The sequence below is a fragment of the Antechinus flavipes genome, chromosome 1 (genome assembly GCF_016432865.1).
Source record: "Antechinus flavipes isolate AdamAnt ecotype Samford, QLD, Australia chromosome 1, AdamAnt_v2, whole genome shotgun sequence".
NCBI classification, from domain to species: domain Eukaryota; kingdom Metazoa; phylum Chordata; class Mammalia; order Dasyuromorphia; family Dasyuridae; genus Antechinus; species Antechinus flavipes.
In genome coordinates, this window is record NC_067398.1 from 49,597,332 (window position 1) to 49,611,771 (window position 14,440).

A 14,440-nucleotide genomic window follows, 5' to 3' on the forward strand; every position below is an offset into this window, starting at 1 on the left:
GGATAGAATGTCAGTGGACATTTCCTTTTGTGGGGGAGGGGGGAGGAGAGCACACCCTTCAAATCATATATGGATAAGTAATCACCAGTTCCCTGGGCAGACCCCTAATTGGGAAAACAGCATGTGAGAAGAAAGGTGCTAGTAATTAAGAATACTGGGTTCCCTAGCTAACTGTTTAATCAGGGATAAATGGCCTCTGAGTCTCAGTATCTTCATCTGTAATAGTTATACAACTCATCTCATCCAATCGGGATAAAAAAAATTCGCATTAACCCTCAAAACACTATAGGAATGTGAGCTGTCATTGTACATGTGTCTTGATGTTTGACTGGATAACATCTAAAGCCCGTTTCATCTCTCCTGATTCCATGAAAAGAATACTGGATTTAAAATCAGAGGACCTGCATTTGCAGCTTGCTATGTCACTTGAGATTTCTATTTTTATTTATTTTTTGCTTTTTGCTTTATGCTGAGGCAATTGGGGTTAAGTGACTTGCCCAGGATCACACAGTTAGTAAGTGTTAATTGTCTGAGGCCAGATTTAAACTCAGATCCTCCTGACTTAAGGGCGGGTACTCTATCCACTGCCCCACCTAGCTGCCCCCACTTGATATCTCTCTCTAACAAGTGACTTTCCTTCTCCGGTCTACATGTTCCCCATCTGTAGAATAAGGGGCTGAGTGAAGCCAGATGATCTCTACAGTCCTGAATACTGGGATTCTATTATCCTGCTGTATTAGCTTGCTCTACATGCTGGGTATTAGGAGGTGATTTCAAAGGTCACTCAATAGTTGTGTGACTTTGGACAATTCACTTTCCATTGCCCCCTTAAAAATGATGCATTTGGGTGAAATAATTTTGGTGGTTGCTCCCCAAATTCAGTCTCTTTTCAGGCTAAGTGACTTCTGTGTGTCTTTGCTCACAGGCATTCATCTCTTCTCTTATTTTTGCCAAGTAGGGAGGCTCTAGATTTTGCAGTGGGATTGGCCCGGACTGGCCTAGAGATGGGTGTTCCCAGTAAGCTTCCTATGGGGGTCCTGGCCTTGATGTCTGACTGTAGAGGGGATGTTCACAGTCACAGAGCTGTAACTGCTCATTTCCCCCAATTGCCCCTTGCTATCGGCTGCTGTTTATTAGCTTATTTTTCAGAGCCACCAGACAGGCTAAAGTGCTGTAGGAGAAATTACAGGATACTGCATCGGCTGCTTTCTTAGCTTTGCAGCTAAGGACAATCAAGGAAAAGCTTAGGAGCTGTCCAAGTCCTGGTAGCTGTCAGAAAGAACTCCTCTTCCCTGCCTTCTCTCCCCAAACTTCACCAGCAGCGCAGCCATGTTAGTTTAAAAGGGGGAAAGGGAGCTGCTAGGTCTCTCTATCCTCAGCTATCTTTCAGGCTTTTAAATAAGGGGTTTCTTAATCTTTTTTTTTTTCAAGCACACTTGGGTAGTCTGCTGAAACCTGTGGACTCCTCAGAATAATGAATAAATGAATAAAAAAGCACCTAATAAGAACTGCAGTCTTTTTAAGTGCATAAACTTCAATACAGAGGATTATAAAAGAAATCTAGTGGATTGAAGGGAGGTTACCCAAATATTACCTTAAAAAATTCATGAATACCAGATTAAGGGCCTCTGATTTAGAGAGTAGTCAACCTTGGGTCATTAGACTGGAGGTTCTTCACATTTTGTTGTGTATGTGATGAAATCTTTTGGATCCTATCAACTCCTCTTCAGAATAATATTTTTAAGTAATTGAAGGAAATGTTTAATTTCAGTAAGAGGTTATTGAAAATGAAGTCATAATTTTGTCCCCAAAGTTCTTAGGCTCTTTATAATCTATGCCATGGTATTAGGTCAAGAGCTTTCACTTTAGGAAAAAATAGCAAGTCTTAATTTGCTTATAAGGTGTACTATTTCCTCTCCCTCATCATTTTCTTTTCCATCTCTGAGTCTGAAATCCACATAGGTGTGATTGATGTCATACACTGCATGAAAGCATTCTGCTGCACATACTCTCCCACATACACTTATTTTTCTTTCTCACACATATCCAGGTGCTCAATTCCAGGCACCCCTTTCCCCCATGCACATCCTCTTATTCACATACTTTCTTTCTGAGAGGTCACAGAGCACCTCCTGCCATATAGATGAGTCCAATAGACTCAGGCTTGTCATTCAAACATTTATACACTCACAAAGAAATATTTGTGCTCTCAGCCTGACATAAGTGGAACATAGTTCCACACACCCCTGGGTGCTGATGCCCTGACAAACAGATATTGCACATTCATTCATATTTTTCTCAGCTCTCCACAAACACTGGCCCATGAAGATATACCCATGCACATAAATTCACATAAAAATCAAAACATTAATAATCAAAATAAATACCATTTTAAGGTTTAACGAGATTGCTAAATGCTATTGCATCTAACCACACTGCCTATGTACACAGATGTTCTCCTGATCAGGTAGACATGAACATATATACTTCTCTACATACATGAACAGACATGATCTCAGAGATTCCTTTCCTGTCACAGATATACTTTTTTATATGTAGATGACAAAGTTTTAGCAGCTTTTTTTCTCCAAAAAAAAATTCTGTCTCATTTTCCTTCTGTGGAACTCTCTGGCCAGTGCTGGACAAATGTTCCTTGAAGAGCTGAGCTGCGATTTTTCCTTCCTCAAAAGTCTGCAGGCATTTGCTGCTTGGTACAGAGGCCTCAGCTGGCCGTGTCTCTGGGATGCACCCGGCTGGTGATCCTGGCATCTGCACTGAGCCTCATAGTTACCTTTGGCTGCCCTCAGGACCACATGGTGGTTGGGGGAGGATGAGGGTTTGAGTGATTCCTTCTCTTGACTTTTCCTGTGAGCTCATGAAAGATGTGAGCTTCTGGTTGCACTATTTTTCCATATTCCTCAGTGACTTTGGGGCAGTGTTGAGGTCATTGCTCACCTCTTGCTGCTAGGAGAACTTCTGCAGCTCTCCTACTATTTTCCAGATATCTTCCTTGAATTGCTCACATTCATTCTCTCAAGACTCACACAGCTTAGAAAATTGGCTTCCCCCACAAGGAACCTGGTTTGACTGCTCTGTCCTAGTAAATGCCTTCTTTTTTAAATTTAAAAATTGATGACACTGAAGGCTCTGCTAGCAAGGAAAAAGTGGACAAGGAAAGTCATATGTCTGTGTGAGAACAGGCTGAAGACATTAGGATTCATATGTCTGGAGTCTCCAAGCCTCAGCCACATTCAGCAAATTTCTACTTGCTCCCAGATTGGATTCACGTGAAAAGGTGATAAAAATAAGTAGGTATTTAAATACAGAACATCTTAAAACAGAAATGCTGGGCATCAGGAAGTTATTTTTAGCACAGGATTCATTTGCAAATGTCACAGCTAACATCCCTCACTTCATTTTTGAAAAGTTTCTTTTTCCTACTTTTTTTTTTTAAATCCTTCCTTCGAAAGATGTTTCTCTTTGTTAAGTTAACTAAGGAAATATTACTTACCCCCCCCCCCCTTTCTAATCTAGTGTTTTTATTAAGGCTTTTCAACTTATTCTTGAGGCACAGAGACATAATAATGCACAGTCATTTAAATGCTAATAAGAGGAAATAGAAATGCATAAATCCAGTATGGTCAGAATATTCTTGGAGATTCTGAGATGCTTAGAACATTAGGTTTGGAAGGGAGGGAGACAAGGAGAGAATAAACATTTATAAAGACATTTATAAAGCACTTACTAAGTGCCAGGCACTTTGCTAATGCACTTTTACAAATAGTATGTCATATATCTTCACAACAGAGGCTGCTGTTCTCTCTACTTTAGAGTTGAGGAAATTGAGGTAAACACAGGTTAAATGACTGGCCCAGGATCATGCAGCTAAGTATCTGGAGCTGGATTTGAACTCAGGTCTTCCTGATTCTGATCCCTTGACTCTAGCAATTGGGCCATCTAGATTGTGCACGTTCTCACAGAAATGAAGACCCAAGGTCCAATAACTGGTTTGGGCCAGAGTTCTCATGATGTACTCAATAATAGATTGCATCCTGGTTCTAGATTCTGGGGCAGGGTTCAAATGGTGAGAGCACACTAGTTCTAGAGCCTGGGCTAGAGTTCTAATGGCACAATAATAGACAGCACATTTATTCTAGAGCCGGGGTCAGAGCTCTAATGGTACAATTATAGACAACACTGGTTCTAGAGCTTGGGCCAGAATTCTAATGGTGTAATAATAGATGGAATACTCTCTAAACTCTGCTGAAACTGTGGTGTCTGGAGCAGAGCATAATAAACCAGAGGTGATAGTGCTATTCTATTGTGCCCTGGCTGGATCCCATCGGGATACTGGATTCAGCTTTGGGCATCATAGTTTAAGAGAGTTTAGTATAAGAGATTTAAGAACATATGTTTAAGTTCCAGCTCAGATCCTGTGTAATCTGGAACAAATGGTTTAATCTCTCTGTATTTCAGTTTCCTTAAAATAAGAAGTCTGATTTAATAATTTCAAAGTTCCCATCCCATACTAAATGTAGGTTGCCATGATCTCTGAGCAAGTAAGTGAAAGTTTGTCTTGTGGAAAGGGATAGTGATTAAACTAGAAATTTTTTTCTGTTAAATGGAACTCTACCAATGCAGAAAAATGCCTTCTCAGCAACTTGTAGTCTTATAAAGTTGCATAGAACCCAGCGACCCCATATGGGGTCATGTAACTGAATATAAGGGTCATGAAAACATGATTTGTTATTAGTGTTTGATTTATGTACCCTGTTTTACATATATATATGTACCTATGTATCTAGAGTCACGTAAAATTTTCTTAGGTGAAAAGGGGTCACAAGTGGGAAAAACACAAAAAGTCTGGACGTAGAACACTGAGAGGTTAAATGTCCTTGCCCAAGATCATATGGTATATGTCAGAGGTGGGTCTTGATTCCATGTCTTGGCTGTGAGGATAACTCTTGGTCTGCCATTTCCATGTTGCTTATGTAGAAGAAGAATTAGTTTTGTTATCTTTGGATCCAGAGGATAGAACAAGAGATAATGATAAGAGATAAAGAGATAATACTATCGTATGTGGAAAATGACACGTGTAGGTTTTATTGTTATCTTTGGATCCAGAGGATAGAACAAGAGATAATGGATAGTATGTGGAAAATGACACGTGTAGGTTTTATAATATAAAAAAAAAAGTGGTCCCAATTAGAGCTGTCCAGAAAACAAAAGAATCCATAGGGGAAGTGGTGGAAGATTTCCCATCTCTGGAGATCTCCAGGCCCATTCACTGTATTGTAGAGGAAAGTCCTTTTTTCTGGAATGAGTTGGACTTAATGGCTTTTGAAGATCCCTGTAACTCTGACATTATGAGATTCGATGACTGTGAAATTCTTTTTTTTTTAAGCTCAGATTTGGAAATTGAGGCTGATGGAAGGTTGAAAAGGTAAAATTACTTGTTTAAGGTCACACATTGAATTAGTAACAAAGAGAGAAGATTGACAGGATAATTAGGAAGGGAAGGAGGAAAAGGACAAAGGGGAAGAAATGGGAACCAACAAGTGGGAACCAATGTAGGGTCATGGACTTTAGAGTTGGAACATACCTTCCAACCTGATTGCGTTTCTAGTTCTAAATATCTGCACCTAAATCTTTCCTGCTTTTTCTTCTACACCAAAAGACAAATTACAGTTCTAGTCCTTGAGGGAATTACAGTGATAAGTAAGATGAAACCCCATCCCTCAAACATTTCACAAGAAATATGGTTCCATAACAAGCTCCCTCACCTCAGGTCTCATGACTGTCGTAGACCTAAAGTGCCAAAATGGCTTTGCAGCTTAGGTGATGTTAAGAGCAGTAGACTTCGAGAAAGGAAGATCTGAATTCAAATCCTCCCTTAGAGACTGGCCGTGTGATTCTGCCTAACTTGAACCTCTCAGCTCAGTTTCCCCATCTGCACAATGAGGATAATACCTCATTAGGTTGTTGTGAGGATCAAATGAATTAACATGCAAATCTTAAAGCATTATATAAATTTTTGTGATGAGTGTGGTGATAATGATGACAATGCTTGCAGAACTGCATTTGAGGATTGTTATTTAACTTTATATGTAGCAACACCTTTTCTCTCTGGAGAGCAGGATCAATATTTCATACATCTTTTCACTTATCATTGAACTTTGGGTGAGGATTTGTAAACAGGATTGTCTTGATAAATATTTCAGGATAGAGTAGAGTAGAATATACTTAAACAGAGGAAAAACACCATGTAATATAACAACAGTAATAAATAATGTTTACAGATTATACCAGTTATAGAGTTTTATTTATATATATAGATATCTATATACCTATATAGATATATACATGTATATATATATCTGTGTACACACACACACACACACACAGACACAGAATTACACCAGATGTTGTACAAAATGCTTTATAAAGATTAAATGACTTGTGTGACACACACACACAGAATTACACCAGATGTTGTACAAAATGCTTTATAAAGATTAAATGACTTGTCTAGAGTCATACAAACTTTTAGGTGTCTGAGGCCATATGTGAGCTCAAGCCGGGACTACCTAACTGTCATAAGATTCCTCTGAGGTCTTGAAGGAAGATTTGTATTGGGGGGAGGTGTCTATAGGCTATATTAGAGCTAAGAGATTCTAGTTAGGGTAACCAGTTTAGAAGATTTTTGAAAAAATTGCCACCTTGACTGACCTCTTGCTAATTTTCCTTTGCTCAGTATAATCTCTGATCTCTGGCCTGAGGAGTTTCTGTTTCTCAAACAGAATTTTCCATCTCCTACTCAGTCTTTGCACTAGATGCCCTGTCCTCCCTCCTCTCCCCATCCCCATTTCTTGTCTTTGTCTCCTGGATTCTTTGGATCCCTTTAAGTATTTTTTTTTTTCTTTCCCTGAGGCAATTGGGGTTAAGTAACTTGTCCAGGGTCACAGCTAAGAAGTATTAAGTGTCTGAGACCAGATTTAAACTCAGGTCCTCCTGACTTCAGAGTTGGTGCTCTATCCACTGGGCCACCTAGCTGCCCTAAGAGTCCCTTTAAGTCTTAAATCAAATTCTACTTTCTACAAGAGGCCTTTCTTCACCTCTCCTCACTGCTAATCGTTTCCCTTTGAAATGATCTCAACTTTATCTTGTCTATATCATGTATGTACAGGCTTGTTAATGTTGTCTTTTCTATTAGAATGTGAGCTTGAGTGCTGGGACTGTGGATTTAAAATATATATATAATTTTAAGTATTTTTTTAATAGTTTTTATTTACAAGTTATATGCATGAGTAATTTTACAGCATTGACAATTGCCAAACCTCTTGTTCCAATTTTTCCCCTCCTTCCCACCATCCCCTCCCCTAGGTGGCAGGTTGACCAATACATGTTAAATATGTTAAAGTAAAAATTAAATACAAAATAAGTATACATGTCCAAACTGTTATTTTAAAAATATTTTTAAACTTTCTCTGTATCCCAAGAACTTCACCTGGTGCTTAGAACCTAGTAAGAACACCTATTTGTTGGTTGTATTTTATTTTATTTTTATTAATTAATTTATTTTTTGCTGAAGCAATTGGGGTTAAGTGACTTGCCTAGGATCACATTGCTAGGAAGTGTCAGGGGTCTGAGGTTAGATTTGAACTTGGGTCCTCCTGACTTTAGGGCTGGTGCTCTATCCCCTGCGCCCCCTAGCTGCCCCTGTTGGTTGAATTTTAGAGGGGATTTCTTTCTTGTATGGTTTTGCCCAGGTGACAAAATTAGGTCCCTACGAATTTGAGGAAGGGGTGAGTCTAAAAAGATATTTTAAAGGAAGAAATACACCATAATGGAGAGAAAAAGAACATTAGATGAGGAATCAGAAGACCTGTGTTCTATCCTAGCTCTTCTACTTACTCCCAGTGTACTTTATTCTCTTGGGCAAGCCATTCAATCCTATCTTAACCTCAGTTTCCTGATTTGTAAAATGAGAGGGTGGGAATTTAAATTGATCTCCTAGCTTAGGAGTGTGAAGTGGACAGAAACTAATCACTCTTTGCTTTTAGCTGCTGCTTGTCCAGGTGGTATTTATGCAAGGATTGGTTTGTGACTGAAATGATTAAGCAGACAAACTCATTTGCATATAAATGGGGTGTTTTTCCTAGCGGCTGGGACTCAGGGCAATGACTTGGACTTGATTGGTTTTGGCATTTGGGCCCTGAAGACCTTGTCCCAGTGGCTTAGGGGAGGGAAAAGGCAATGTAGAGATACTAATAACAATAGTAGGCCACCATTTATCTAGCACTTTAACTGTTTGCAAAATGCTTTACATACATGATATCACTTTATTCTCATAATAGCCACGTGAAGTTGCTGCTATTTTTAAAAATAGGACTTGTGATTTCATTGTTTTAGGGAACTCGGAGAGAAAAAACTCTTTCTACCAGTTTTTGGCAGGGAGAAGTCACTGAAGAAATGTTTTTAAATTGGTTGAGTTGATTGTTTACTGATTCAGTTCATCTACATGGCAATTTTATAGGTTTAGCAAGTTGCCTGGCTGCTATTTTTATCTCCCTTTATAGAGGCTAGATTGAGTGACTTTCCAGAGTAATGAAGATAAAGGTAAAAACGGTATTTGAACCCATCATCTTGACTCCATCTTCAGTATTCTGTTGGACATCCCATGCTGCCTTTCCAGGAGAATGGGAAGAGAGACTGGTTATCAGGCCATCTGAGGGCTGGTGTACTCTTCCTCTCATCAGCACCTCAGTTCTTTTTTTTTTTTTTTTTTCTAAAATGAAGGGATTGAGCTAGTTGGTGTCTGAGGTCCTTTCCTGGCCCAAGATTCTTGGCTCCATGATCAGTTGTTGAGTTCTATCCATATGTATTACTGGATACTAAGTACACAGTTTTCTTAGAGTTGTCTAATGCTGAAGTCAAGTCACTTAAGAAATGCACAGTTTCAAATTGTCCAATAACAACAACACACAAGTATCTATTATCCTAGCCCCTATGCTTAGTGATGGAGAGGGAAAGACAAAAATACAAATTGCAATAATTCCTGCCCTTATTGGGCTTACATTTTATCGAGGATGGAGGATTAGAACATTTATATAGAAAAGTAATATAAGAGAAGAATAATAACTGGAGGGAGAGTAATCAGCAAAGATTTCTAGAATTAGAGTGTGAAAAAGATTTCTAGTAAGAAACAAAGGATGGCACAAAGAATAAGTAAGGACATAACTTCCAGAGATATGGGATGATTTGCACGCAAAGGTGTGATGATAGGAGAAGACCTGACAGATGCAGAGAGAAGCAAGTAGTGTAACTTGAGTGTAATAAAGATGTAAGATATTGGGAAAGATTATTTCTAGCCAGACATTGAAGGGCTTTGAATTTTAAACTGAGGATTTTTAATTTAAATCAATAGGGAGCCAGTGAAGCTTCTTGGGTAGGTGAATAATAGTATCCTCTTTGCTTTAGGAGGATTATTTTATGGTAGCTTATGTATAAGATGGATTGGAAAAGGGAAAGATGGGAAACAGAAACTAATTAAAAGGCTGCAATAGTTCAAGCCAGAGGTAACCTGACTTCTGCATGTGCATATCCAGCAAAACTATAACTTTTACAAAGCCTAGAATAAAACAGTTAGGGTGGCAGGATGACAGTGGCAAAAGATAGTTCAACTGCATCCAGGTTCCATTCTTCATCTGTCACTATAAACCACAAAAGTCAGCAGAAGGTTTGAAACAGGGAAATGACATTCTCTGTTGGAAGTAAACCTCCTTCTCTTTCCCATGGAAGAAGTATACACCCAATGTCAGCATCTTTGGATAAAGGTCCAGTTGTTTCACTCTGGTTATAGCTCTTACAACTAGGGTATGACTGACAGCAAATGCTTATGTCTAAAAACTTAAAAAAGAGTCTCTGAAGGTATTGATGATGATTCTGAGAAAGGGAAAGCTCTTGTAAATCTAAATTTAGGCCAAGAAAAAACACGTTTTATGAAAGGTCAGTTATCTAGACCAATGACTGAGAGGGGAAAACAGGCTTCTGGTGCTCAATTGGAACTGTCTTCCTTCTGGAATCTTTCAACCAACCAGTTAAAATTAATACCATTAATACTGATCCTCATTACTTTTTTGGGTTCAATTTAGACCATATGTGCCCAAAGGATTTGGCATCTCTGGTTTGCTATAGTTCCTAAGGAAAGCAGGGTTTGGAACATCTGGGGAATGTGCCATTGGTAGTATTTTATGTTATGGTCCTTCCCAATTTTGTCACAGAAAAGACATGAAATTAACATTTCTTCTCCCTGAACATCTTTCAAAACTTTTGGAAGAGATAAGGTCTTTCCATCTTCACACTAAGCCTTTGTGCTTTCTCCAGCCAGTCTTCTCATGGTATGGTTCTGCATCCTCTCATCATCTGGTCCCTGTCTGAAAATGCTGTAGCTTTAATCCTTAAGTGGAGAAGGCCAATATGGAAGAGGTAAAAAATAATCTGGACAGGCTTTGAAAGATGGGTATTATTTGATTGGCTAGAAGCTAAGGATTCTGTTATGTTTAGTTTCCTAGGTCATAAACTTGAGTTTTGCTCAACCTGACCAGCAATCCTACTCCTTGGAGATAGTCTGGTATAGTGGAGATATCACTATCAGTGGAAAGATCACCATTTTTGGAGAAAGAAGACCTGATTTCAAGCACCACCTCTGACACGTTACTTCTGTGACCATGAGTAAGCTACTTATTTCCCCTCTTCCCCATTAGCCTCATTTTCCTTATCTGCAAAAGGATGTGGTTAGACTAAGTGGGCTCAGAAGCCGCTTTGTTTTAGTTCTATTGTCCTATCATCCTATCTCTCCTTGCCAGGCATTTCACAATCCACACTTTCCTATTTTCTACCTTTACCCATTCTTTATAGACTTCTGCCTTTCTTCCTTTCTTAAAAACTTGGTCTTCATCTATCTCATTCATTTAAGGCTCATCCTTCCTCCTATATCTCACACACTTCTTTACCTCCTATTCTTTCCCAGTCACTGTCCTGCCAATTACAGGTAAATGGACAATGACATAATTGGCGTTGAGAAGACCTTGGAGAGGGGACTATTAATCAAGGCTATACCCCCTACCCCCTCTTTTCCACTGGCTATGGGCCATCCAGACTCAGAAATTCTATAGTATCTCGTCCTCTTTCTTTCTGGATATGGGGTAGGAGGGCAAAGGAGGTGAGGAAAAGAGATGTTGAGATCCTCCAAGGGAAGGGATGTAATGAAGATTTGGGTGGATATCTTCCTGGATCTACTTAGAACTCTGAGAGGCAAGGCTAGGAACAAATCAACTCACTTCCTTAGAGCCTTATTTTCCCGGGCCTGGATAATATGCCCTTCAGGCTTTTCTTTACAAGCCTTTTGGGAGCAAGAGGATAGGAGTTCATATTTGATCTGTGTGTTTTCTTTCTGGAACCACCTGGAAGCTTAGAAATCTGTCTTCTTCTAAAACTCATCTCAAACTTCAACTTTGGGAGGAGACCTTTCTTGGGTCACCTCAGTCACTAGTACCATTTTCATTAAGATTATTGTCTATCTACTCTGCATTTTGTAAATATCTATTTATGTCCATTAAACGTAAGCTCCTCGATCTGGCCCATTCTAAATAAACATTTAGTATCTATAGGATTATAACTTTTGCATCGGAAGGGACCTTAAAGTTCATCTAGTCCAATACCTTAATTTTATAGATGAAGAACCTGAGGCCCATGGAAGGTAAATTAGTTGCCTTAAAAAGTTTTGAATGTCAGAGGTGGGATTTGAACCCAGATCATTCGATTCCAGAGCTAGCCTTTTTTTTGTTTTGTACTGGCTTGTTGATTGATGGAATGGAATGTACCTGAAACTCCTTGAGAGAAAAGAGGAAGACAGAGAAAATAAAAGAAAGCGAATAAAAAGCGAGAGAAATGGAAAGGAAAAGGAAAAGAATAAGAGAAAATATATGGGGAGAAAGAAAGAAAAATGGAAGGGAGGAAAAATGAAAAGTTTTGGCTTTTCTCTGTCCATGCGTCCTCTCTGGGGCACCTGTGTTGGCTGCCTCATGCCCATCCCTAGAACATGTGGCATGGTGCCCCGTCCCTAGCTCTCAGGTGTGGCTGAAACCAGGGGAAGGAGAGAAAGCCATTGCTACTTCCAGGCTCTTTGTCACCCAATGCTTGCTGTGGCTGGCAGCAGGCAGGTATTCGGTGTCCCCTTGGGGGATTTGGTTCTTGGGCTGGCAAGAGCTGCAGATACATTTATCTGACTGCTTTCCAGGCTGGCAAGGGAACGGCCTCTGAATTTTATTCTTCTCTTTCCCTTTTTCATTCCTCTCCTTGGACTGACAAATAGTTCCCATAATGGACCCAACCCCAAGGAATGGGGGCCCAATTACTTTCTTGGCCTTGATGGGTCTTGTGGGACTTTTTGGAGCTTGTCAGATGAGAGATTGATAGAGCAGCGAACTAGATCTCATGCTGGAGGCCACGAAGCTGTTGGACTAATGACTTCCTTATTAATATGCATGAGCTGTCTCATTTAGCCAGTGCTCTTGGGACTTGATTAAAGTAAGGAGGACTGCTGCTGTGGGAGAGGCCGGTGTTCGACTCAGTTGGCTGTGCCTTCTATCCTGGAGAGAGCAGGGACCATGTCAGTCTGGTGGGGGTAGAGTTAGACTTCTCTGAACAAGTTATCCTTTTCTCCCTTTCTTCCTTCCTTCCTTCCTTTTTTTTCCTTCCTCCCTTCCTCCCTTCCTCCCTTCCTCCCTTCCTCCCTTCCTCCCTTCCTCCCTTCCTCCCTCCCTCCCTTCCTCTCTTCCTCCCTTCCTCCCTCCCTCCCTTCCTCCCTCCTTCCCTCCCTCCCTCCCTCCCTCCCTCTCTCTCTCTCTCCTCTCTCTCTCTCTCTCTTTCTTTCTTTCTTTCTTTCTTTCTTCCTTCTTCCTTCTTCCTTCCTTCCTTCCTTCCTTCCTTCCTTCCTTCCTTCCTTCCTTCCTTCCTTCCTTCCTTCCTTCCTTCCTTCCTTCCTTCCTTCCTTCCTTCCTTCCTTCCTTTCCTTCTTTCCTTCCTTTGTGTGTATGCGTAAGAGAGAGAGAGAAATATAAAGATAAAAACCACAGGAGAGTATTTGTTTGACTCCTGGAGATACATGTGGGAAGAATATGTGGATATGGGGAGCTGCTGCATTTATGGGAGAGTATAAGTGGGGGATGAATGAATGGCTGTTCATAGGGATGAAACATTCATAAGAGAGATAGAGAGACACGTACACACACGGAGGGGGTGGGGAGGCAGGGAGAGAGTATGAATAGTATGTCGTGCAGGACAGATGGGCAGACATGCTTGTGGGAAGATGAGCATGGGGCAAGGGAGGTACACGTGTGTGAGTGTGCAGGTGGGAAAAGGTAAAGAAGATGGCTTCCTAGCCAAAGGCAGCCCCCTCTTGACTTGTGCCCTGTGTTTCTCCCTGTAGGTGCCGGGAAGGGGCCATGACCATGTAGACGCCAGCCCTGGAAGTAGCGGCATGGGCAGCGCTGAATGGGGACGCCTGGGTCTGCAGTCTTGAGACCCACCACTACTGACCTTCGAGCTGGGATCCCTGCGTGTCGAGGTGTTCCTTCCCGAGCTTGTTGCAGCCGCTGCCGCGCTGGCCCTTCTCCATTTTCTCCCTTGGAATTGGAGCCGACTGCTCAGAGTTGCTAAAGTTGCTTCCTTCCCGAAAGCCGTATAGACCTATACTCTTAATTGGGAACCTGCTTCTTTCTTCCCCTGCCCTGAAATAAATAGGTTACAAATAATAACAACCCTTGGATCTGCCCAAAGTGGAGCAGGAACCTCAGCAAAAATGGGAGACATGACCAACAGCGATTTTTACTCCAAGAACCAAAGAAACGAAGCCAACCATGCAGGCGAGTTTGGGTGCACGATGGAGGAGCTCCGCTCCCTCATGGAGCTTCGGGGGACAGAGGCTGTGGTCAAAATCAAGGAGACCTATGGGGACACTGAGGGGATCTGCCGGCGTTTGAAGACCTCGCCTGTGGAAGGTAGGTACCGCCCCCTCGGAGCCCTGAGCCGTGGACCCTCGGATGCCCTCAGAGGAGTTCCCCCTTTTTTATTTTGAAAACTAGGGCTGGAACGAGAAAATCTGAGAACTGGGGAGCCTCAGAGGTGGCGGTGGGGAGCTGGGAAAGAGCAAAAAAGGTGGTTCACCCCAAAGAACCAAGATACCGGCAGAGATAGCCTGGCTGGATGAGACAGTGACCGCCCCCCGAACACCAGACGCGGGATGGCACGGGCGGCGCGGGCACAGTATCCCTTAGATGGAGGAGCAGGGTTTGCAGGCTGTCAGCTAGACAAGGAGAGAAACCGAAACCTTGTTTTCCTCGTCTGATCAGTTCCTTTGACATGAAACCAACCCTTT

At 41.2% G+C, this 14,440-nt stretch overlaps 1 protein-coding gene across 10 annotated transcripts in view; it reads left to right on the plus strand.

The window, feature by feature from the left end:
* ATP2B2 (ATPase plasma membrane Ca2+ transporting 2) overlaps positions 1-14,440 on the plus strand; it is a 653,989-nt gene that overhangs the window by 414,771 nt on the left and 224,778 nt on the right. For 8 of the 10 annotated variants that reach the window (XM_051982255.1, XM_051982273.1, XM_051982284.1 and 5 more), the window contains exons 4-5: positions 10,567-10,734; positions 13,493-14,063. In XM_051982255.1, coding sequence (XP_051838215.1) covers positions 13,865-14,063 — 199 coding nt within the window. In that variant the 5' untranslated portion in view covers positions 10,567-10,734; positions 13,493-13,864. The remainder of the gene's footprint in view (positions 1-10,566; positions 10,735-13,492; positions 14,064-14,440) is intronic. The other 2 variants (XM_051982220.1, XM_051982212.1) reach the window with 1 other exon arrangement.